General features: G+C 45.9%; 1 protein-coding gene across 1 annotated transcript in view; it reads left to right on the plus strand.

Moving 5' to 3' along the window:
• Positions 1-22,154, plus strand: part of SPSB1 (splA/ryanodine receptor domain and SOCS box containing 1) — a 32,798-nt gene extending 10,644 nt beyond the window's left edge. The window contains exons 2-3 of the mRNA XM_054394891.1: positions 17,066-17,892; positions 21,545-22,154. Of these exons, the coding sequence (XP_054250866.1) occupies positions 17,199-17,892; positions 21,545-21,672 (822 nt within the window). The 5' untranslated portion in view covers positions 17,066-17,198 and the 3' untranslated portion in view covers positions 21,673-22,154. The remainder of the gene's footprint in view (positions 1-17,065; positions 17,893-21,544) is intronic.
• Positions 22,155-24,576: the final 2,422 nt, after the last annotated feature.

The raw sequence follows: 24,576 nt of genomic DNA on the forward strand, positions 1-24,576 counted from the left end.
TGCTGGTGTACCCACTTAGAGCAAAGCGTAGCAGATGGACCTCTGGGACAAACTTCAGTCCTTCTCTTACTGTTACAGGACTGGAGCACGTCTAAAAAACCTGTGTTATGTAACCACCTCCTGATGATCCTGACTTGACTTTCTGCTAAGAACAGCCTGTCCTAGGCAGACAAGAAATGCCAGTGCTTTTTTCCTTTCTCTGCTGGCTGGATCACAAGCCATTTATGCCCAAACACTCTGGAGGTGTTCTGCCATGCTGTGACTGTTTCTTCTTTGCTGAGGAATATCCCTAGGAAACTGCTTTCCTTCTGGAGACTTGGAAGAGAAGTGAGTTTTGGAAGCTGAAGGGGGGATATTGTGGACTTGAGCAAGCCAAGGTGCTTGATTACACTGGGATAGCAAGTTTGGATTTGTCTGGACTCTTCACCTCAATTGACTGTTGCAGCAATTGGAGAAGAGAAATTGCATCTTCCGGCGATGTTGTTGGATTTGGAAAGGGTTTTTCCACAGCTTTTGTTATGTTTTAAGGGTTGTTGTTGTTCCCAGATCAAACTTGAATAGACATCATAAGGCTGCTGCCAGCTTTCTGTCACAGACACCTTTTATCTTGCATTCATCTCTTACAAGCAGATGCTGCTTTCATTTCTTTTGCTTTTTTTTTTTTTTTGCTACAAGACTGAAATTAACAGCCCTTTGATGCAGGGGAAGAAGTTGTATTTCAAAGCAAAGTACCTAGTTAACTTTGATAATAAAGTTCTTGTTGGTAATTCACTGTACTTTGAAACAAATCTGAGGGTCAGAAGCTCCTGAACCCTCTTAGCTCTGATTTAACATGCGGATCCCTCCTTGCCTGGGAACATCAGTGAGAGTTCTTTTTGGGTGGGAGCTATGATAAAGCTGAGCTTCTGGAGATGAGGCTGCACATGGGGACTTGTGTGGCAGACATGATTGCTGCTGCACAGTGTTTCTGCAGTTTGCTTTCGTTCCAGCTGCTAAGATGCAGTGTGGGTGATGCTGTCACAGGAGTGCAAACCGCATTGCTCAAGGTGCTGCACAGCAGGGGGAAGGAGCTGAGGAGAACACAAGTCTTGGGACACTTCATCGTGGGAGTGAAGCAATCTGTGTCCTCTAGACAGTGTTGTTTGTTCCAGCCCTCCCTAGCCTTCCTGCCTTCAAAGATTTGTACAGAATATGAGGTTTGTATGAACATCCAGCTTCTGGCTTTCATCTTTTCCACTTAAAAAGATAAGCCCTGTTCTTGCAAGGTGTGATACTTCCTCAGGGGTGATGTGGCTGAGCTGTGTGCTTCAGGAGGGTTGTTTCCAAGGGGGAAGCTGAAGCCTGCTTGCCTTTAGAGGGAGGGAACTGTGGATAAGGCTGAGCCACAGCTTTGCATCTGTAGCAGGTCTTTGGGAAAGGAAGAATGCCTAAACTTAGGCCAGTGTTGGCTTGGCCAGTGGTCAGGACATGGAAGAAAAGATGTTGCTGTCACCATTTAGCATGTTACAAGAACTACCTGATGCAGCAGAGGTACAGGTTATGGGTCCAAGATCTCATCTGAGAGTAGGGGCTAGGGGAACTGGTGGATTTTTGCTTGGATTAAAGGAGTGGAAGATTATTTTCTTCTAGAAAATGGGCAGGCACAGATCCTTCTGGAGATGAATTGCAAAAGGCATTTTTTTCCAGTGACAATGTTTTCTTACTTGCCTGGTCTTGCTAAAACTACCGGACTTGAAGGAGGCCACAGAAGGGTTTTTGGTATATAGGTGGGTGCAGAAAGCTCTGAAGAATCTGACAGGCTTTCACATGAGGAAGCCTAAACTTGGTTTAAAAAACCTGTCATGATTTTGTGATGAGCTCCTGGTCTGGATGCATGTGTATCTTCTGAAAACATCCTTTTGCTAAGTGAACAAGAATGATTTCCTAAACAGTCTTAAAAAAATCACTTCCTCAGTGACTCAACTGTCTCCTCTTGTGAGGTTTTTTGTCTTCAGTGGTGACAGCCTCAGTCTCCACAGACCTCAGGACAGGAAAGACCTGAATCTGTAGTTTAAGCTGTGAAAGATCTACTGGATCTTTATACATGAGGATGTTAACTTCAGTCTTCTTTATCAACACTTAACCCAGGATGAGGAGATCTGGGTAAACATTGTAGAGGAATGCTGAGTTTTCCCATGTGACAAGGTAAGACAGATACCTGGGAACTAAATCCCTTTATATTGCAAGAGTAATTCAACTGTCCAGTAAGAAGGCACTAACAGCTAGTCCAAGAGGCTGGACTACATTTGCTGCTTCAGGATTTATTTGACCTGAGGATTAGCTCTGCATTCAACCTGAAAGTGGCTGATTAAAAAAAAAACTGGAATGCCTTGGGAGAGAAAGATGTATAACCCTAAGGAGAGCTTCTGTCAACATGAGGCTTGTCAAGCATTGGAACAGGCTGCCCAGATGTTGTATGGGCTCTAAGATTTATGAGAACAAACTGGATGAAGCTCTGAGTAACTTAGTCTGGCCCTGTTTTGAGGAGGAGATTGAGCTAAAGATTTCCTGAGGTTGTCTCCGGCCTGAGTTGGGCTATGATCCTGTGAAATGCTGTCTCCAGCCTGAGTTAGGCTATGATCCTGTGAAATGCTGTGCCTCTGAATCCTTTGAAAACTCCTTGCAGTGCTGTGGGCTGGACAATGAAGCTGCTTTTGCTAGGTGCTTGTCCTTTCTGAAGAATGCAGTGTGAGAATCCTTCAGTTATGCCTTTCTCAGGGAGCAGTGAGGGACAGAGTTTTAAGACATTGATCAAGCAGCTTCCCTCTGCTTTTTGGATTTACAGGAAGGAGCAGCATCTTGAATTGTCCTTAGAAGGGGTTTTGGAAGTGAGGGAGTGATTAACAAGGTCAACTACCTGCTCAGTATTGTAGGAGAAGTTCATTTGCCTTAAATCTGCAGGATGACAGATCTGGCTCGCAAGCTCTAACTAAGGTCAGTCAAAGGTAGCTTTGGAAGATGTTTTTCTTCCCAAGCAGTGCTGCCCAAGGCCTTAGCAGCCATGCTGTGTCTGCCTTCCAGGCCCATTACATGCTGTTCAACAAGTCAAGATAGAAACTCAGCTGCAAGGCTCAGTGCCAAGGCTTGGCACTTGGATTGAGTGTTGGATGTCAGCTCCTTTACAGAGGGCTGTGACTTTCGTGGTAGGTCAAAGGAGCACAGTGAACTTCACCTCCTCACCTTCTGGTGACAGAGTGGAAGGAAACGTCCTGTAGAAGTTGAGGCTGGTAACAAGGTGCTGCTAGCAGTGTTTTTTAAGCTGGTAGAAAAGAGCTTGGGGGAGTAGTTGTGCTGGTCCTTCTCTGCCCTTTGCTGCTTAAAGCTGTGTGTAGATTGGGTTATGCTCCAGCACTGGTCATGTGGAGGATGACACAGCACCTATGCAGAGCTCTTAACTGCATTGAATTCTGAGAGTATGGAATGATTTTCTTATGTCTCATGATTTGATTGTTGTAGTGTTTGATCAGGTGGAAAAGACTCAGTCAGGAAACTCATTAGCTCCTGACTGAGGGGCTTTGTTATTTCCTCCCTGAAAAATAGCAGCCAGCAGGCATGGTTGGGTGGGAGTCTGCCTGCATCCATCCTCCTGATTCTGGTGGGGTTGCTCTGACAAGTCAACACAGTGACTAAAAGCAGACTGTAAAAGGGAGGATGAAAGGGATGAACTTGGACGTGGAGCATGATTGTTGAATGTGAGGAAAAGAATGCCAAGGGAGTTGCTTAGGATGCAAATGTAAATAAATTGTAAAACTGGAGAAGAAAGAAAAGTTAACTTCTGCTTCCTTAAATGTCAGAGACAAAGCAGCTTTTTGTGAGGAGGAACTGGATGCTGTCCTGCTGGGTACCAAGCATGCTGGGCCTTGGAATTTGTTCTTCAGTACCAGGCAGTTGGTGGGAGATCCTCTGTGGATCTTCTGCCCCAATTCTCTCCCTGTGCTGCAGTGATGAGAAGTGTGTAGCACTTGCATTGACCTACTTGTGCAAAAAGCCTTTTCTCCTGCTCTGCATGGCAGGTTGGTGATGGTATTGCTGCCCATCTCAGTGGGGGAAATGCAGCTCCAAGGATGTGATATGCTGCATGCAGAACCTACCTGGATGTATCCCTGGGTGATCTACACTAAGTGATCCTACTCAAGTAGGAGGGTTGGACTAGGTGATCCCAGAGTTCCCTCTACCGTTCAGTGAAGCCTTCCAAGCCGAGTGACCATGAAGCAGGCATGGAACATAGCTTCAGTCCTGCTCCATAAAGACCTGATTTTGCTGTGACAGTGTGAACAGGACTCAGTTTGTGGTGCTGTAAGAATCTAAGACTTTGCTGGAAGGGAGCAGAGAGACACTGCTGTAATGTACCAAAGATTATTTGCTTCTAGCACGTGGCCCAGATTTCAGCTATGCTTTTTCCATGGTGCTGGTGAGGAGCACCAGGCATTTGCACAACTTCCCCTCTGGCATGGCTGTGTTTGATGCAGATACACGTACTGAAGTGTCAGACACAATAAAACTATTTGAGGGCAGCAGGCTGAGTAATCTGGTGCTTGGCAGCTGCTCTGATGTGGGGATTTTTGCTTTACTGTTAGCAGTGCTTGTGACATCTTTAAATGAAAAGAGGAAGGAGGTGGCAGTAGCTGAGCACCTTCATATTCAAACGGCTGAAACTGCACATGGTTTTCCTGAGGGAAGGATTCCTGCAGGATTCTACATGTCTCCTGGCAGAGTATACTGTTTCTTTTACGAGCAGGGATTGGAATCCCCAGTCTGCTGTGTCCCTTACATTTCTAAGCCATCTGTTTGAGAAAATGCTACTTCTCAGGGCTGTAATACCCAAATTGATGCTCTAATGCAGTAAGGGCTCAACTCTTGTTCTCGTGCAGCTATTAGTACTTGTGTAGTAGTGACTTCATTCAGCTCTTAATGGCTCTCTCTGTCTATGGAGGTGTTGTGCATTGCCTTATTCTGCCCACTGTAAGCAGCACAGCAGCTATCCTGGAAAAAAGCTGGGACAACTGAAGTAGCACTTCCAGCAATTAGGATACCATAGTTTTACTCTTAAGCCTGTGATAAGCCCAATGGTGTTGCCTCCCCCATGCCCTTAAACACACAGCATACAAGAAAGGCTTTCTAAAAAAGTTGCTTCCAGGCAAAGGATGGCTAAAACTGGAGGCTGACCTGCTGTGAACTGGGAGAGGATGGTGTAACTGCAGCTGTACAGGTGGCTTTGCTCTGCCCTGCTGTCTCCTAGGAAGGAGACAGAAGGGGAATTTCGGTAGTGACTGCTGGGAACTTTAACATGGATTTCTTTGAATGCAGCTGCTGCTAGCATTAAACCACAGTGATTCATTAGCTGCTTCAAGGGGAAAGTAGTGCTTTGTTACCAAAACCTTTGTCCCAGTGCCTTGTTTTGTTGGCCAATCTTGCAGTCATAGCAAAAAAAGCACTTTCGATAGAGGAATGGAAACTCTGGACAGAGGTAGAAACATCAAGCTTCATTCTTTCCATCCACTGCTCCCCTCCCCATCTACTCATTATCAGACAAAACTAATGAGCCAAGATGAGGGGTGCACAGTGGGTTGTGTGGGTTGCAAATCCTCAGTAGGGAAGAAAGTAGAAGCAGGGAGCTCTTGTGCAAGAGGGTGGCTTGTGGATTATGTGGGCTGCTTAATGCAAATAGCTCTGAACATAAGCATCTACTATTTAAAATTTTATGGTGGCTTAATTGTGGAGGAAATGCCTTTCTAAATGCAGCCCATCCTGTGGTGTTAGGGCTCCAGTGCTTGAGGGAAGGAGGGAGAAACATGAGGCAGCTTGGCCAGGTGCTGAGTTCAGTTTGCAAACATCAGTACTGAGCAGTTACTGCTCTTGGAGGGTAGTGGCTGTCAACATCTTTGCTTGCTTTGGCTTCCATGAGTTGGGGCAACTGTAGCACAGGGAACAGCTTGGGGAACAAAGTCATCCTGGATTTGGTTCCCAATTCAGTCTTCAGTGTGATTGCACTAATGCTTGCTTTGGTAGTGTGAGGGAGTGGAACAGCAAGGGCTGAGGGAAAAGAAAATCCTAAGTAATAGATAGTTAGACTGGGGGTTTCATGGCACTGGAAAGATCCCTGACCTGATGTTCATCCTCTGGTCCAGCCGATAACTACAGTGAAAGAGTAGACTGTCCTGCTTCCCCTGCTTCTCCCCACTTCCAGATAAGACTTCAGCAAAAGCTTTTGAGTAGCAAACTGACCCAGACACTGTCTGAAATACTTCAGAGTGAGTAGCTGAACTACAGCCCTGATGTGCTTTAGCTTTGTCAGGGCAGGTGCCTTCAGTCCTTTGTACCTCTTCATTTCCCTGACCATATACTAATTTTTTTAAATGCTTGCTGCTCTCTTGACTTTTTGTGAGGATGGACTGAGTAGAGCCCTGGAAGACTCTGGGATTTCTTCCTGAGTAGCCATCCAAGCTACAATGTCTTGAAGATAAGCACATTTTGGACACTTCCATGGTGGCTGCATTAGCACTTGGCTGTCTTGGCAACTTAGCTGTTGCTAAGCTCTTTGGACAGATAAAATGACAGCCCCATTCTCTGACACAGCTTTATCTAAGGGTGCTACAGGATATCTGAACAGAAGCCTCAGTATAATCCTTGGGTGCAAAGGAATGTTTAAAAATTGGGCTGGTGTTTAATTTTAAGAGTGTGGCAGTAGAAAAGCAGCACAGAGTTGGCTGCTATAGGACAGGGAAGCTGTAAGACAAGCACTGTTAGACAAGTACTTGGTAGTTAAGTCCTGCAGACTAGTCTTTCAAGTGCAGCTTGTTTATAAAACTGGGGGGGCCAGGGGGGTGTTAGCTGTGTGCCAAGTATGGGTTTGAACCTCCCAGGGATGTGAGGCTTTCCCTGGAAGCAGTGCTTGGTTACATGCAAAGCCTTAACAAAAGGAAGAATCGAGTGAAGGTGGCTGGACAGAAAGGTGAAGAAAGGGGAATCTCTGGACAAGATGAAAAAAGGTTGCATGTCACCTTTCTTCCTGCTACCTATGTGATGTATTTCCCACAGCACTTATTCTGCAAGCAGATCAAGTTATCTCCTGAGTGCATGTGAAGCAATCACAGCTGTGAAACACCTCTGTCTTTTGCAGGTGACTTCTGCAGTTGGTGTTTCTGTGCTAGCCTAGGTTTTGTTTTTTTTTTCTCTCCTTGGAATAAGCTCTCTTGAGACACAAGTATTTGCTTCAGTGCAGTCTTTACCTTAAGAAATAATCTGGGAGCAGCCTGCCATAGCTGTATCAGTAAGTCTGAATTGCTGTACAAGCAAGCTCCATCCCCAGAAAATGGGGGGGTTTGTAAAAGCAATGAGGAAAATCATCACATGACTGATGGATCTATCCTGGAAATGGGTACCAGGAGCTAAGAAAATATGACTTTGCCAAGTATGACCAGTGAGATGAGAACCTGGTGTGTGGGAAGTGTCTTGGCTGGTCTGGAGGCATTTGGTCTGCTGGTGTTTTCTAAATGAGCATCCACATGCTGAAGCATGCAGAGAACCTGCTGTGCTGGTGGAACATCTCATAGCTGGAGTGCTGTGAGCTGCCCAAACCAGCTGAGTGCATCAGCTGTAAACAGGTTGCACTCCAGCATGGGTGCTGCTGATGGTGTGCAAAGCACTTTGAGAGGTCGTAGGCCTGTACACAAGGACATAGTAATTGCAGCAGCTTTGGGGTTTTTGTCCAGGCTCTCTGCAGTGGCTGCATTGCTTTGTGCCCTTGCTGTCACATCTCCCTGTACCCTCTCACAGAAAGAAGGGAACGTGGATCTTCTCCTGTGACACCACTTAGAGATGCTGTCTCAGACCTGACCACCAAACCACAGCTGCTTTGCTATTTCCTCCACCAGAATCTATCTGGAGTGCAGATCTATGGCTCAAAGCTCAACTTGACACATCTGATCTTCATCAGCAGTATGTCCCCACTAGAGCCTGGCCACAACTTCTGCATTAAAAACAAGTGATGTCTGCAGTTGATTTGTATGAACTGCTAACTCAAGAGCCACAGGCAAACAGCAAGGCTGCCAGCAGAGCTGGCTGTCATCTGAGCATGTGGCAGTCTGTTCTGTGGCACCAACCATCAGCCAGATGCTGAATTCTACCACTAACCCCAAGTTTATCAAGGTCTGTAGCAGCTGTCTGTAAATGCTTACTAGAACACAGAGCTTAAAGCTGCTTCTGGAAAATAACACTTCACCAGCTGGCTATGGAGAGATATTCTAAACCAGCAGGAAGTTAGAGAGGAGCAAAGGGGAGAGGTGTGGGGAAGGTCAGTGCTGCAGCTGCAGATGTGGGACATGGGAAGGGATTCTGGCTCAATTTCTCAGTGCTTAGCTAAGATGTGAAGCTGTCAGTTCAGTGTGGGATGTTGAAGTCAAGGCTCCATCCTCCCTTATGAGGGAAGAGCTATAGCTGCTGGCTTTCTGTCCTGCTCAGTCAGCTCCTGCTCACTGTGCATCCCTTACCATGGCTTCTCTCAGACCCCCTGGACACCTTAGCAACTCCTCTTACACCATACACTGGTGCTTACTGTGCAGTACAGGCACCAGTGTACCTGTGTGACTGTTCTGCAGTGTTAGGGCTATGTTGGGACTAAGTTTGTGTTGTACCACTGACATGCTGGGAAACCAGAGCAGATCGCTTAACTCCTTTCAACATCTGGATGTTACACTACCAATACATGAACCAGAGTCTCCTTGTCCTGATTTGCACACAGCATTTGCTCTGTAAAGATCACAGACCATGGGCAAGGGTAGAAAGGAAAGAGATGCATCAGACAAGGAGAAGCAGTGCTGTTGGTAATGCAGAGGTCTGAAGCCAGCAGTAATCGTTTAGTCTATGTAGCTTTCTAATGTTGCTGTCCTCAGAACACTGAGGATTGTGTCCTCCAAGGTACTCTTAGAAAAGGTAGGAAAGAATTGCTTTAGGGTAGTGGTCTAAGGCTGACCAGAAGATGGCCTAACAGGGCTTGCAGTCACTGAGTCTTCTAAAAAGCTGCTCCCAGCTTCTTTATGAATGCAGCTTAGTAGCACTCAGGTTGACTTCCTTTGCTTCCTGAGGGGGGCAATGAAGCAGATGTCCTGAAGAGTTACTTTACTGCCATTTGTCCTTTAAGGAATGCAAGTCTGCAGCCCAGCATCTGCCATGAAACAATCCTTTGTGCAGTACCCTATGCTCAGGCAGGTGGGATGGATGAAAGGTCATGGATTGTGCTGGTGGGCAGAGCCATTATGCCCATGTGGCATGGGGACTGTAGGGCTGTGCCTGTGAGCACCTGCTAGTCATAAGTGGGAGAGGCTGAGGAAGAAGGTGTTGCACAGTGGGTCTGTGGGCTTATAAGGGAAGAGAATCTTGTCACTTCAAGTACAGGGCTGCAGTGAAAAGGGAAACTTCAAGTATTTCATTGTTTTAAGACCTGATGCCCACCCAAGATGTCATTGCCAGAGCAGGAGAATGGCTGGAATCTGCTTCTGAGAAGCTATTTAAAGAGCCTTGAGGAAACACTCTGCCTGACCTTTAACACAGTTGGCATTTGTAACGTATTTGGGAGCTACCTTACACAGAGGTGTAAAGAGTCTAATGACTTTTCTGAAGCATCATTTAACTTTCTTTGTGAGGAAAACCCAGCCTGAGTTCATTTTTTTTTTTTTTTAATTTACGTATCCTAATTTCTCTGCAACCAACACTGTCATTTGTAACGACTTCAGTAGGAGAGATTTCTGGCAGGAGCTTGTGGATCTCTGAGTTGCTTCCATCATTACAAACACCTTGCCAAGTAACCTCTCTTGTTGCTTAGTGTTTTCTGCTAGGTTATGCAGCACTGCAGTTACCAGGAACTGCCTGGGACAGTGGAAGCTTGCTGAAGCTGGTTTCTGGTTGAGTGAGGCTGGTTGTTGTTGCTTCAGGTTTTAGTTTACTCAGATGTGCTCCTCTGAGTAACTTCAGTGCTTTGCTTTGGAGAAGCAGCCCCTCTCTCTACATGATGCAAGAGGGCATGCTGCCTTCATCACAGCTGCCTTTCAATATTGCAAAAATAGCTAGAGAACTTCTGCAGAAACTGAATCACCCCAAGGAGAGGAAGGTTGTGCGGCTGTGGTCATAACAGACAAGCTGTTTCCCAGTGGTTACAAGTCCCAGCAGCGTTTGATGACATGCTCTTGGCTGCCTTAGACAGAAGCCTTTCCTGGTGTGTGTCTCAGGGTGGGCATGCTTATGCTAGCTGCCTCATGTACAGCAGAGCAGAGCTCTTGCTGTCTGCTGGGCAGATGCTCAGCCAGGCAGCTGGTTAACTTTGCAGTCCAGGTAAACCAAGCACTGCCAAATGTCTTCTTCTCCCCATCCCTATCATATCTTGCACAGTTACTTCTCAAGTGCCTCTTACTCTGTTGGAGGATTTTCCTGTTTGCTGGGACATGTGCCATCTTTAATTCTTTCTTACCCAACCTCTTGTGATCTCAGTGACTGCAGTTTCACTTTCTGTGGAGGCCACACAGCCCTGCCAACAGCTAAACCTGCTGAGCCCAACTGCTTCTGCTCTTCAGGTAGGTGGGGCTGAGGAAGTTGCCCCTGTGGCAACCTTCTCTGTGTCGAGCAAGGCAGCAGTGAGGCTGGCAGTGCTGCCAAACCCGGTGCTGGGCAGTGAGAGTTGCCTGCCCAGCCCTGATCTAAGCAAAATTGCAACACTCCGAAACCAGCTCTAACCATGTTGCCGGTGCAGTTGTTCCTGTCTTCTCCTCTGTGGCTGCTTGGGCTCTGCTAACACAGCACTGAAAGACATTTTCAACAGCATAGGTGAGTTTACTTTTTTCCCAAGGTTTGATTAATATTTAGTAGAGTGGGAAGGGTGCCAGAATGCTGGTGACGTGATTGCATCAGTGCTGGATGGAGTGTCACCAGTTCCTGTGGTAGACAGGAGAAACACAGCGCAAGGAAGGTGGTGTGGTGTTGATGCTATGAATTAATGCCAGGGGAAAGCTGAGTGTCCTGGTTCTTTGGGGCTAAAATTTGAATGCTGTTGGAGGCATGCGAGTTGTTCCCCAGTCTGGTTTTTAAGGAGGTCTGTAGGGTCAAGGGATCTGTTCGCAGCACCACAAAGGGAGGAAGGGGGAAACTCTGGTGTTGAAGCAGCATCTAGAGATGATGTTAAAGAAGAGCTAGCACTGTCAAGGCACTTGGTGGACAGTTTCTGACTAACTGGTTGTGCACATCTGGGGTCACCTTTCACACCCTTTAGCTGCTGCCAGCACGTTTGTCATCAGACTAGGAGCAGCGTACTTCCTTTTGTCTGTTGCCTTGTAGGATGAACTTTCAGCCCAGGAGAGTGGACCAAGAGTAGGAAACTTCCACAACTGTACTAGAAAAACCTGAGCAAAACTACAGTAAAGTTTTTCAAGTCTTTCATTAATACTGTCTGGGATCCTTAAGTTGAGCTTTCCAAAGCTGTAAGCCAGTAAATGACCATGGGCAGGTGGTGTGTTCTTTTTTTCTTCTGGAATGTCTTCCAGGCTGGAAATCTTTAGGGTAGGTCTCCAATTTACTGTCTGTAAAACACCTCAGCATATGCTAGGTGTTTAAAGGTCTGGCCTCTTATCTGTAGAAGTACACTCAGTAAATATTATGGAGGAAGTTGTGAGTAACAGAGCCACAGTAAACACTGGAAGAAATAGACTTCAAGTAAGTCTGGATCAGGAATGGAGGAATTTCAGAGCCTTTATGTATTCTCATAATTGATGTTCCAGACAGGTATGTCCTATGGGTGTTGAGCTGCAGAGCAAGGGAGGGACCTATGAGGTACACAAAGCTATCAAACTTTATGTACCTCTGAGGTGTTTCTGGTCCTTCTTTCTGTAAGTTGTGTAACTGGAGGAGAATGGTTTGCCAGTGTTCAACGTCAAGGAAACAGATGTTTCTGAGAATGCCTCACAGGTGCTCACAGAGCAGGCATCTTCCAGTAAGATTTGGTGATTTTTGCTTCTTGTTTTGAAGAGGGTGGTTCTAGAACTCTTCATGCTGTGGATTTTTCAGTTGTGGAACTCCATGCTATGCTAAGCCTCTGGCAGCAGGAGTTAGGTTGGTTAATGGAGCCAGCAGTGACAGTGACTCCTGAATTGACTGATAACCAATGCTACGCCTTGAGTGCAGATGCTGGAGTGGGACTTTGAGGGCTCTGGCTGCTGTGCACGTTGCTTCCAAATGGAGCTGAAAATCTGTACAGCAGCCTGTTAATATTCCTGTATCACTTTGAGATGTAGCTACCTGAAACAACCTCCCACTGTGTGATTAAAACTTGAATGGGAACAACTTTTTGGCTTTATATTAAACAATGAGGGCATCATGGCTGAGTAGTCTTTGGCTTGAGTATTGGTAGCTTGGATTGCATTTCTAGTTGTGCTTAAGATGAGGTAAATGGATTTGAATGCTGGCATGGGTAGGAGTGAGGTGATTTGTCTGGGAGCAGTAAGGCACCTAGTTCTGCATGTGGATGACTTGTTAATCTTGCTGTGTGATTTGTTTAAAGGGCACTCTTTAGCCTCATGTTTGCAAGGTGTTCCTCTAGGTGTTTTGGGACACAGGGGAAGTAACTGAAATAAAGATTTAGTTGATTGATTCATATTAGGGGAAAAATATTCTGCTTTGAGTAGTTGAGACAGCTACCTATGTGACATCTGCTTAGCTGGGTTCATGGTTACATTTTAGGAGGTTCACTGCCAGCTGAAGAGAGCAGAAGAGGACTTCATGGGGATGAGCACATTGTAAAGCAGAGCAGGACTGCAGCAAGCCTGAACAGTTGATAGGATAGATAAAAGTACTTTCAGTGCTTAGGTTTGTACTTAAACCTGTAACAGTTCAAAGGGCTGAAGCAGGTTGTTCCCTTGCATACCTCTTCACTTAGAACTGCCTGTGTCTCATATCAAGCTCCCCAGGGCATCAGTCCATTAATTTAACAGGGTAAGCTTTTCTGTATCTGCCTCGCTGAGGGAAAGTGCCTGGTATTGTCTTGGGCATGAAGAGACTTTTCTTTGTGAAAAATGAGGGCATAATTGTGCTTCCTGGCTGTAGGGCAAGGTGCTGCTCTGCAGTTCTAGACCAGGTTAGTGCCAGGAACAGCTGAGCCAGCTCTGAGCAGGAGTTTTTGCCTTGCCCTAATAAGGAGCTGTGATGTGCTTAGCTTGGGATATGGGTCTCAATATATCTGACCTGCTCTCTCTGACCACTTTGTTCCAGTCTTTTTTGTCTTTCCCCCTTTCTCTCTTTCTTGCTGTTATCTTCATCTAGTTTTAATATCTGCCTGGGAAAAGACTCATAACTAATGGAAGTGATGTGTGGTGCTTGTTTGGGAAAGGCTTTCTCTTTGGAGCAGGCAGCGAGGTGTAGTCCTGTCCCATGTGCTTCAGAAGTCTCCTGTCTTGCACTGTGGTGATTCCCTTTCTGGTACCAGCCTTGAGAGATGTATGATGAAGCTGATGTTTGCAGAAGGCAAAAAATTTAATACTACACAAGCATTGCTTTGCTAGCAAAGAGCACAGAATTCTGTCTTCTCCTGAGCATTTTGTTTCAAAGCAGTCTGTCCCAATACTCCTGCAGTCTGCTGCCTTTGGGTTCTTGCTCCTGTGCAGTGTTCTTTTATGTACTGTACAGCTCTCAGGAAACCTCTGCCTCTCCTCTTTCTGCCAGTGTTTTGTTTTTTATCCTAATCAAAGTTCCAACAGCTGAATTTGCCTGTGGACTTCCAAGCATGCTTTAGCCTTACTGACAGCCATTGTCCATATGCTACAGGCCCTGGGAATGCCAGGTAGTTCATCTGGTACTTTCTGTAGGACACTAGAGGATTCTATTCTGTCTCAGCAGCCTGATGGTCTTTGTCTCAGCCTCAGCAAATTACTTACACAGGAACTTTTAAAATGATTGGTTTTGGACAGCATTAACATGCCTTTCCTAGGGGAGGTACCTGTTAATCTCTTCCTACACAGAGCTGGTGTCAGCTTTGAGGAGTAAAACTGGTTTTGAGTGTACACAGGTATGAGGGCTTCAAGATGGAGCAGTGGGATGACTGGGAGGAACTGCTGCTAAATCCTTGGATGACTGCATGCAACACAGGTGGTGAGCTGAAAAATACCAGCTGCTGAGGTGGTTTGTAGGATTCATTATGATGTGCACAGTCTCTGGAAGACAGTTACAACACTGTACTTGAACTCTGTCTTACCAGCTTGTTCTTGGGATCCCTTGGTTTGAGAGATCACTGCTCCTTGGATTTACAGAGCAAGGGAGCCTGTGCTCTTAGGTGTGCAGTGATTTCTATCCCTCAGATGGTTTTGCTGTTCCTAGCTTATTTTCAGCTGCTGACCAGCTGGCTTAGGTAGTTCAAGATTTGCTTTGGTGTTGTACATGGTACTTATTTAACCTGTATCATGTCTCAGTTATCTTACCAGCTAATGAAGTGATTGAACCTTACTTAAATGGCAGCTGCTTAACAAACCACCTTCTGTCCATCAGTGCCATACCTCTGGGGTCCCTGAAGAGGCTGACATAGCTCTATCACTGCCTCTTAATGTCCATTGGGATGTGACTTTGATAGGACCTCAGGTGTGAAAAAATAGGAAGGGAAGAAAAGTAGTCTGGGCTCTTTTTCCTTAAGAGCAGCATCATTTGAGCTTTGTACCAATGGCATGTCCTGGACCAGTAGTTATAAACCTGTGGGGCAGCTGGTGAGTTGATCCTAAACCTGGAGCATACAGGAGCCTTCCCTGTCACCTCCTAGCTGCAGCCATGCTGCTGATGTCCAGTAACATTTTTCAAACAGATCTGATTCATGCTCTGTTTTCTATGCCAGATGAGGTCCTTGCTTGTGAGTAAGTGTTGTGACTGTAGCTGGCAGGAGCCCTGCATGATTGCCTCACTTCAGGAAATGTTAAAATAACACTTTTTTTTTTTTCTTAGAAAGCTAGTTTGTTCCCCTCCCACTTCTAATGCTCCTAATAGCTGCCCCCAGTTTGGCAGCTGTCTTACAGAGGGTTGTTTGTGCTGCTGAGTGAGAGCAGAGACACTTTGGTGGATGGAGGAGAGGTACACAAAGTCAGCTTCTACCTCTGGCCAAGCTGCCTTGAGCATTTGAGAGGTTGTTCTTCAATTTGGAAGGAAAACTGCTGAACTGTGAGAAGAATCTTGCTTCTTCCCTCTGGACTCTGAAGCTGGGGAGTTTTGTCCTCTTGGAGAAGAGAAGCTGCCCCAACTGAAGCTGCTCATTTCAGACAAACCATGCAGCAGGCTTATCTCCTCTAGACTACAGTAATTCCATGGGGCAGATGATAGCAATAGCTGCTGGAAAGGGTGGCCCCTGAGGCTGGACCCAGCAGATTTTGTCTGCTGTTTTGGACTTGCAGTCAGGCTTCTAAGGCACTCAGCAAAGCTTTAGAGGTGTTGAAGAGAATTATCTCCTCACCCTTATCAATGGCTGCTTGCTGCTTTGCCAGCTGGTCTGAGGAAGGTTTGTAACTCCAGATGGAGAAGCTTTCGTTTTTATTGCTGGGCTCCTACCTTGTTTGATTGTTGCTGTGGGGAGATGGTTTGTGTTCAGTGCTTTAGTTGTCTTTTGGAACTGTTTGTGCTGGAGGAAGAAAATGGCTTTTTATAAGGCATTTATGACTGGGTAAAAACACAGGCAATAGGTGTGTGTGCCTTTACAGTATGTAGCCTTTATTCTAGAGGATTTCTAGAGGTTCCCCAAAAGCCGTAATTTACAGCTGTCAGCCAAAAAAAGAAGGCTGGAATTTGGTTGTCTTCATCTAACATCTGTCAGATGTTACAGCATTGCAAAGGAAGCACTGGAGTACCTGTGCTAGGAGCTAAGAGAACACCAAGTGCTAATCTGGTGTGGTACATGAATGAACTGGTTTGGATCCTGGAGAAATATTGCAGGTGGTAGCCTGTTTGTAGTACCTTCCTGCTTGCAAATCTGCGAACCTCTTCTGGAGATAGACCACACAAACATCCCTCCTAAAGGCAGCCTGCTTTCTTTTATCACTACTGGAAGCTGTGCTGAGGAATGTTTTTCACTCTGAAGGCTCATTCTACCCTCTCTAGAGCAGCAGAGGGGAAGTCTGTTCAGTAATGCCACTCTTTCCTGCTAGGAACAGCTCAGACTGAAGCTTTGCAGAGCAGTTGTCCATATAATTAATCCCTCAGTACTAGTCAGCTGTAGGATGTTAGTACAGGGTCCAAAGATAACACAACTGTCAGGTCTGATCTGTCTCTGAGAGGCTGACTGGAGCTGTTTGGATTCTTTTGAGTGTTAAATGCCTGGTGTGATTTGGTTCCATTGTAGATAGCTGTAGAGATGGCTTTGGCAGGAGGAGAAATTCTCCATGGTGGTTGGAAGGAGCTGAAGAGTGAACACCAGTGGGCAGCCTGGGCCTTCACTGGGATGTCTTGTTCAGTCTGACCTTGTGGTATGAGCTTGGGCTGTGATACCAGACAAATTTATGCTTATACAAGACATAATGTTTTCTGTCTTCCTACTAGCTGAAGACTGTAAGGAAAAAAATCTGAAGTGTTAGTGTGTACTGGATTCGGAGTCTTCAGCATTGTAGAAAGTCTTTTCCAGCCTGGACAGCTTATAGATGGTCATGATGTGAAAGCAAGGTTTGCTGGAGGCAGCCCAAATACAGATGTGTTCTCTTTAGGTTTAATAACGCAGTAATAAGGAGCAGTGCATTCTCTGTAAAGGGGAGATGAGCTCTGAAGGCTGAATCTATACCTTCCCTAGATCAAGAACCAGAAAGTGCCTTACTGGAGGGAGCATCAGAGACTTGGTAGCTATCTATTTCATCTGTTATCTCTGCTGTGCAGAGTGCGGTGTGTAAGTAACATGCATTGTCCTTCCTTGCTGGTGGAAAGGGAGGACAAGTTGTTAGGGCAAACAGGTGAAACCCCTGCTCTGTAAATGTTGCATCCGAGGCTTCATGTGCTAATGTTTAACTCTCTTGTTGTTCTTTCCATCCATTAGGCAATACTGACCAGTGCACATCTGGGCAAGGTTTCCCAGCAGCTTTTCTGTGGGGCTGAATGACGGCAGGAGCAGCCGGATCAATCGATGAGCTTGCCTTGGGAGCCTAGAAATAGGCAAATCAGAGCACACAATGGGTCAGAAGGTCACAGGTGGGATAAAGACTGTGGATATGAGGGACCCTGTATACAGGCCACTGAAACAGGAGCTCCAAGGACTCGATTACTGCAAGCCCACACGTCTGGACTTGCTGCTAGACATGCCTCCAGTGTCGTATGAGGTGCAGCTACTGCACTCGTGGAACAACGACGACCGCTCGCTGAACGTCTTTGTGAAGGAGGATGACAAACTGATATTTCACCGGCATCCGGTGGCGCAGAGTACAGATGCCATCAGAGGCAAAGTGGGCTACACACGAGGCCTGCACGTGTGGCAGATCACCTGGGCCATGAGGCAGCGAGGCACGCACGCCGTGGTCGGGGTGGCGACAGCAGATGCCCCTTTGCACTCAGTAGGGTACACCACGCTGGTAGGCAACAACCACGAGTCCTGGGGGTGGGACCTGGGGCGTAACAGACTCTACCACGACGGCAAGAACCAGCCAAGCAAAACCTATCCTGCCTTCTTGGAACCAGATGAGACTTTCATCGTGCCAGACTCCTTCCTGGTGGTTCTGGACATGGATGATGGGACGTTGAGCTTCATTGTAGATGGGCAATACATGGGTGTTGCCTTTCGGGGACTCAAAGGGAAAAAGCTGTACCCGGTGGTGAGCGCAGTGTGGGGCCACTGTGAAATACGGATGCGCTACTTGAATGGACTTGACCGTGAGTATAACTCCCTCTGCTTGCTCTGGCAGCACAGATCTCTCTGCTGCTTCAGTGCGGGCTTCCTACACCGTCCTGAGGAGGGTTTTGCTTTTTCTTGAAGTGAGGCTTTCATGTCAGCAGTAGGATTGCGAGATACAGCTCTGAATCCATAAAGGCCAATTGAAATGTTTAGCTGTGCACATGTGATTGCCAGGGCACTGCAGGGAGCAAGCAGGGCCTGGGAGGTGCTGTGGGGGAAGAAGGTGATGCCAGTGGTCTGTCTAGAGATGACTATATTGCTACCAAAGCAGCAGCGGGAATGGCTTTCTGACAGTTATGTTATTGGCAGTGTGATCCCGGTGTCTTTTTCCAGGAAACAGTCTCTGAGGGACCATTGCCTTCCTTAAATGGCTGATAAAGGAATTTTCAGACACCCATGCAGGCAAGAGTGGGAAGATCTGTCCCTATGTAAGGAAAGGAGGATGTCTCCTCTTTCATAGAATGTAGCTCACTTTTGCTTCTTTCAGAGCAGGGTGTGCTCATTCCTGGTGTGGGGTTGGGTATTGCAGCCAGGCCAACTTGCATGCCAGGCCCTTTACTAATAGGGACATCAATCTCTAGCTAAGCTTAGTAATCAATTTGGCTGTCCAAATGTGCTAAAGTCTGTTATCTCTCATAGTCAGAACTTCCCATGGGGCCAGGCTGTGACTCAGTCCTTTGGGTAGGGTGGAGGAAAGAGGTAAAGGAAGTGGATTAAAATTTGGATTTATGTTGTTAGTGAAATAAGTTTGGCGGTATTGATATGAAAAGAGTAGTGTTTCCCCTGCATTCCAGAAGTCTGCTCAAAAGCTGTAGCATACTGGGCTCTTATGTTTGTTCTTAGAACCTGTTCTAATGCTGGACCAGCAGTGGCAGAGCCCTTGCAATGGTGACAGGAGATACAAGAAGCTGACACTGAGCACCAGGAAGACTGAGCTATCAGAATAACCAGGAGAGTCTGACAAAAGGGGTGGGAGCAAAATCCATAAGTGCTGTGAGAAATATGCTTCAACTCCTCAAGACCAAACAGAGCTCTGGGCAGAGCACTTTATCTCCAAAAGCAAAACCCAGCTCCTTCTGCCACAGCAGCTTACAGGAGGGCAGCAGCTCCAGTAACCAGGCTTTCCTGAGGGGTGAAAGCCAAAATCTGCAGCTCCCCTCGAAGCCAGCAAGTCTGGGGAGCTGTTGGCACAGAAGCACACTTAGCAAGGAAACAGCCACCTCCAGCACTGGATCTGGTTGTAGTGTGCTCTCAGCATGGGAGTGAATTGCAGGCGCCAGGCCAGGAATGACAGGACGCTATTTTGGCAGAGATAGAAAGAAGGTGTCTGGCTCTAGGCACTCGTGAGCATTCAATAGCAACACTGTCCAGTGATTGGAGAGCTTGTGAATGGAAGGAGGTCAGATGTGTGTGTGCTTTCCCTTTCGTCTCGGCTCTCCTGTCAGACTGGGTTATCAGTGCAAACTAGATGAGGACAAACTTCTTTTCTTAATCTCTGTGGGAAGAAGATCCTCTCCTTTTAAGGCCCTTAAACTGGAGTTTATTTATGTTAATGTCTATAGGCTTTGAAGGTCAGGGTCCCTTGTCCTTTTTGGGATGCTGGCTAAACAATGTCTCTGTCCCAGATATCTCCATAGGGGACAGGGGGAATTGGGTCACACTTTGAATGCAGCATATGTGTACCTCAGTGACTGAAGAGTAAGCTACACTGGGAAGTGCCAGAGGAGTGTTGCCAGTAATAGGCTTCTCTGACAGTCTCACAGCCAGAGCACAGATGTGCAGACCTGCTGTGGAGACCTGTCCCTGCAGAGGAGACAGCATGGATCCTGAAGTAGGTCATGAGCAGGCAAGAGCAGCAGTCCCTTGGGCTGAGAGCAGCCACGTTTTCACCTGTGACACAGAATGTGTATGACAAATGGTGGGGCTTGGGCAGCGACAGCACTACCCTGATGGATCTGTTTGCTCTCCACCCAGCTATCAGTGCAAAGATTGCATACAGAGGTATGAATCCTCAGGAGTAATTAATGCTTGAAGCACTGGGAGAACTTTAAAGAACTGCTAGAAAAAAATAGAAAAAACACGTTCCATTGCGGCTTCCTCTGGAGCAGGTAATTAGCTTGTGATCTGTAGTAGGGAAGGAGAGAGGGGAAATAGGGCATCAGTTCAGCTCTGGCTGCTAACTTTGAGAGACAGACCAATTCAAGCATGAATTTCCTGACTTTATCAAATCTCTCCTCAGCTAACAAACTCTCCTTCTCACAGGTTTGGTTGCTTTTTTTTTTTTTTTGCCAAAAAATAGATAGAAATTAGCCTTTCCCACTTTTCACTCAGTGTTTTTCTGTGTGGAGCAATAGGACTGTTTGTTTTGTCCAAAGCAAAATCAGGAGGGGCCTGATCAGAGGCTCTTGACAACATTCTTCTGTTGAGCTTTTTGGTGTTAACTGTTACCTTAGAACCTGGACAGAGGGGACTTGTGCACGTCATATTGGTGGAATCTATTCTAGTTTAAAAGAAGGCAGTAACATGATGAGGCTCAGAAAAATCTAAGCTTACTGTCTCAGCTGTTTAAAACAGTTGTGTGAACAGTCAGATTAATTTGGCTTGGAGTAGTGGAAGCTAGAGGTGTTGGCATCTACCAGCGTTCCTGAAAACTACTGCTTCGTAGCCAAACTTTTCCATTCTTGTGGATGTTTTTTAGGTGTCTGTTCAGCCCAAGATATCTAAAAGAAGCTTTCTAATGGTCTTTGCTCAGCCCTCAGGCTATTAGAAGGATGTCCAGGTATCTGCCTCATTTGGGATGGCTTTAGGTTAGCCCTCTCATGGCAGAGGAGAAACCCCTTAGGCTTGAGCAGCATGGTGTGTAAAGGAGAGCTTTGACAGTCCTGAAGCTGTGAAGAACTAATCTGTACTTTCCTGTTCTTTAGCAGTGGTGTGTTTGACCTTAGTCCCCTGCATCTTGTGAATGACTCTCTGGCATCCAAGGGCCCCAGTCACCATTCCTGAAAAACAAGTGTTGTCTTGTGCAGCCTTTATAATATACAGGATACAAAAAAAGATAGCCAAAGGCTTGCATTTTTCCCAGCACAGGAGGGAATCCTCTAATGGAAAATGTCACAATACAAGTAGTGACATGAAGCCTGGACAGATGGCTTTGCTTTCCACAGGAAGTATGTAGTGCAAATGAAGGGGCTGACAGCTCTTATCCTGCTGTGAGACAAATCATGGTGCTTTCTGGGTACTCATTACCACACGATGCAGTCAGTGGGAGCTGTTGTCTTTTACTTCAGTGACTCTCTTACAAAGGTGGTTTGGATACTGCAGTAAGAGGCACAGGCTAGAAGATGTGTTCTGAGTTCAAGTGCCATTGCTGAGGGGGAACTTCCATTAGGGGATTCTAGCACTATTTTTGTTCACACACGTGTGGCTTAACCTCTATAGAAACATCATGCTCTGCCTGGCTGTTTGATGAGCTGGCGTTGCTGATACATATATGCTGAAAGACTTGGCTCCTGCAAACATGCCAGGCACTCACTTTTCTTGCTCAATCTTTTCTGGGAGACATGTAGAACTAGCAGAATGAATGTATAACTTGTGGGTTGGGGTATTAATGTTTTGGGTGTCTCTTTCCAGCTGAACCACTGCCTTTGATGGACTTGTGTCGGCGAGCTGTGAGGCTTGCTCTGGGCAAGGAAAGACTGAATGAGATCCCTACACTGCCACTGCCAGCCTCCCTCAAGAGTTACCTGCTCTACCAATGACTTTCATGTTCAAGGACAGAGTTGGAATCAAGGCAAAATATCAGAGCTGACCCACTGAGCAATGGGCTCTCCACCCTTGTGTCATCGCTACTGTTGGAACTCCTTGGCCCAAGTATTCCTGCTACTGCATAAGTCTCCATGTGCCCTTATTGACAAGCTCTCAAGTAATCTTTGTTTCACAACTGAGTGTTTTGTTCTTTGGAAGTAACTTCCCCAACACACTAACAAAAGGAACATTTACGGAAGCTCTGTGCTTCCCTGCTTCTCCTGAGAAAAGGCTATGCTGCATCCTTAGGGTTGTAGAGCCTAGGAGTGAGTGATTTTTCTGTACCAGCTAAAGGAAAGAACACAATTTGGGGGAAAGAAGGCATTAGGACTGGAAATCTGAAGACCAGGTTCTAAGAATGGAAGGGCACAGGGTGGCCAATGGAGTTGGGAAGAGTCTGGAATACCAAGAATTAATTGCTGAGTGTTAAAACCAAAAAAAAAAAAAAAAAACAAAAAAAAAAAAAAAAAAAAAACCCAAGCCCTGAATCACCAAACTCAAAAACCCTTCCACCAGGACACCTTGGAGAAGGTGGTTATGTTGCTGATGTCTGTTTCTCTGCCAGGATTTCTCACCATGTTCTCATGTTATTTCATAAACACTGAATCCTGTGTTCTTGTTTATCACCATTGCTTTCCCACTTCTGCTCCATCCTCTCTTCCATCCCCCCCTAGTGGGTTTGACTCATGGCTGAGCAGTCATACTATGTCTTTACCTGCCCTCTTCCTGACTTAAACCTGCAGGTTTCTAGTTTGGGATCAGGGGTTTCTTGCTGATGTGGGGACAGGGAAGTGACCAACTTCTCCTGCAATAGGGCAAGACAAGCTGTATGAGCTGAGATTTGTTACACAGCTGAAGATCCTACCCTCTTAGGTCAGCCTTCTATATAGCCTGTTCCATGTTAGGCTTTAGAGAAGCATACTCATGGGTTTCTCTAATGGCTCTGCCAGGGATTCCTCTTGTTAGATAAGCTGCTGAAAGTCATCCACCCCAGGCCTTGTTCTGTCCTAGACAATCGGTGTACTTCAACTTAACTATGCAGCAGGAATAGTTCTCTCTGTCTCTTGCTTAGGGGTGGGAAGTTGTCCTAGAGAAGGTGGTAGCAGTGTGGCTGTAGAAGTACCATCAGCATCTCTTGTTAAGGTCTAAACAGAGGCCAGTGGGATGATCTTTGGGCATAGCAAGAAAAAAACTGAACCTCTCCAGAACTGGGAGTGGGGGCAGGAGAGAACTGCAATAAACAGGACAAGCAATTCAGGCAAAATCAGCACATCCCAAATAGATGCTCACCTCAGTAGCCAAGTAAAGAGGATGACACTCCTTCACTAGCAGGAGCTGCTCTCTTGACCTCTCCACAGGTTACTATGCTGCCTTTCTGGGGTTATTTTGCACATTTCTTTGTCTTGAAAAATGTTTGTGTGGTTGGATTTTTTTGTTGTTTTTGTTGTTGGGGTTTTTTTCTGCTCTTGAATTATCCTTTCAGTTCTGTGTAGGTACAAATGAGTTTAGTTGTTGAAAATGTTAATATATATATATTTGTGGTGTATGTATAAGAACATGTTTTAAACAGCTGCTGTAGGGTACCTTTTTTTTTTTTTGAAAAATAAACTACTTGCATAGTATATTTTTTCAAGCACAGAGTTGGTGCCGAGACTGGGTGGGGTGTGATGTGCCCCTTTTTTAATCTAATATTGTATGATTTCTTTTTTTTTTTTTTTTTAAACCTAGGGGTTTGTACTAGTTTCCGTCACAGGGTAGAACACAAGAAAATTATGTGTATGGAACCCTGCTTGGTTGCCTTCAGCTTGAACCAGTGTCTTCCAGAACTCCAGGGAAGCAGCTGTGTTCTTCCTACTTCTAGTGCTTTGTGCTCCCTTGTTCCCATCTCTTCTCACTTCACCAGTACACTTTGTACAGTTTTAAATTCTGACTTTCTATTTTATGACTGTAGATAATACTCAGTAACCTAATAAACTTTATTGACTATTACATAATGCTGGGTTTTATTTGCCTGGAAGGATCTGAGACTTTTCTGTCTGCTTCCTCCATGAATGGTGAGCTTATTTCCCAAGAAGCCATCCCAAACAGGTAATGCAAGGGCTGCTTTGCCTTTGTTTCTGCTTGGAAGAATACCAGTCCAAAGCTGGAATCTAAAAGGTGTGTACAGGTGGAGGACAAGCTGCTATTGATACAGGGTGGTGGGGTGTGGTGAGCTGAGGTTTTATACAGCTGCCACTAGTGCCTGAAAATGGCTGTTCCAGAGGAAGTTGAATAAAATCTGTGGTGAGACAGCTGCCTCGGTTTCTGAATTTCGTTTGGTTTAGAACTGACTTTACTCCATACTTGACTTACTACTCCAGCCTGCTTTTCCTTCAAGGGCTCTTGTATCTTGCCAAACTCAAAGCATTCTGCAGGTTTGCAAGCCGTACTCCTCGGTTGCAGAAAAGAAGCTCTCGTGAACACAAATCGCTGACCTCCTACCTGCCTGGCCTTTTTCTGAGGAAGGAGGATAGTGGATAGAAGAAAGCAAAATAAAATGAGTGTTAAAAGGCTCCCTAGCCAGTAGAACAGCATAGTTGAATACAGAAGGTGCTGTGGCAAGTTAAGCTTTGGGAGATTTGATCTTGTACCATGTGTGCTTGAAAAATGGCTGATTGATGCATTCTGGATAACTTCTTCAGGTCATGAACTTGATAAAGCTCCAGTCACTTGGTATTAGTTTTCAGTCACTCCCTACCCACTGCTAGAAGCTGCTGTGTTTGTGTATATTTTGAGATCTGTTTGCACAATAGGCTTCATTCCTGGGCTGTGAGGAGAATACTGTCATGGAGTCCAAACTCTTTGCTTGCTGGTTATGC

The sequence above is a fragment of the Indicator indicator genome, chromosome 32, assembly GCF_027791375.1.
Source record: "Indicator indicator isolate 239-I01 chromosome 32, UM_Iind_1.1, whole genome shotgun sequence".
Taxonomy (NCBI): Eukaryota; Metazoa; Chordata; class Aves; order Piciformes; family Indicatoridae; genus Indicator; species Indicator indicator.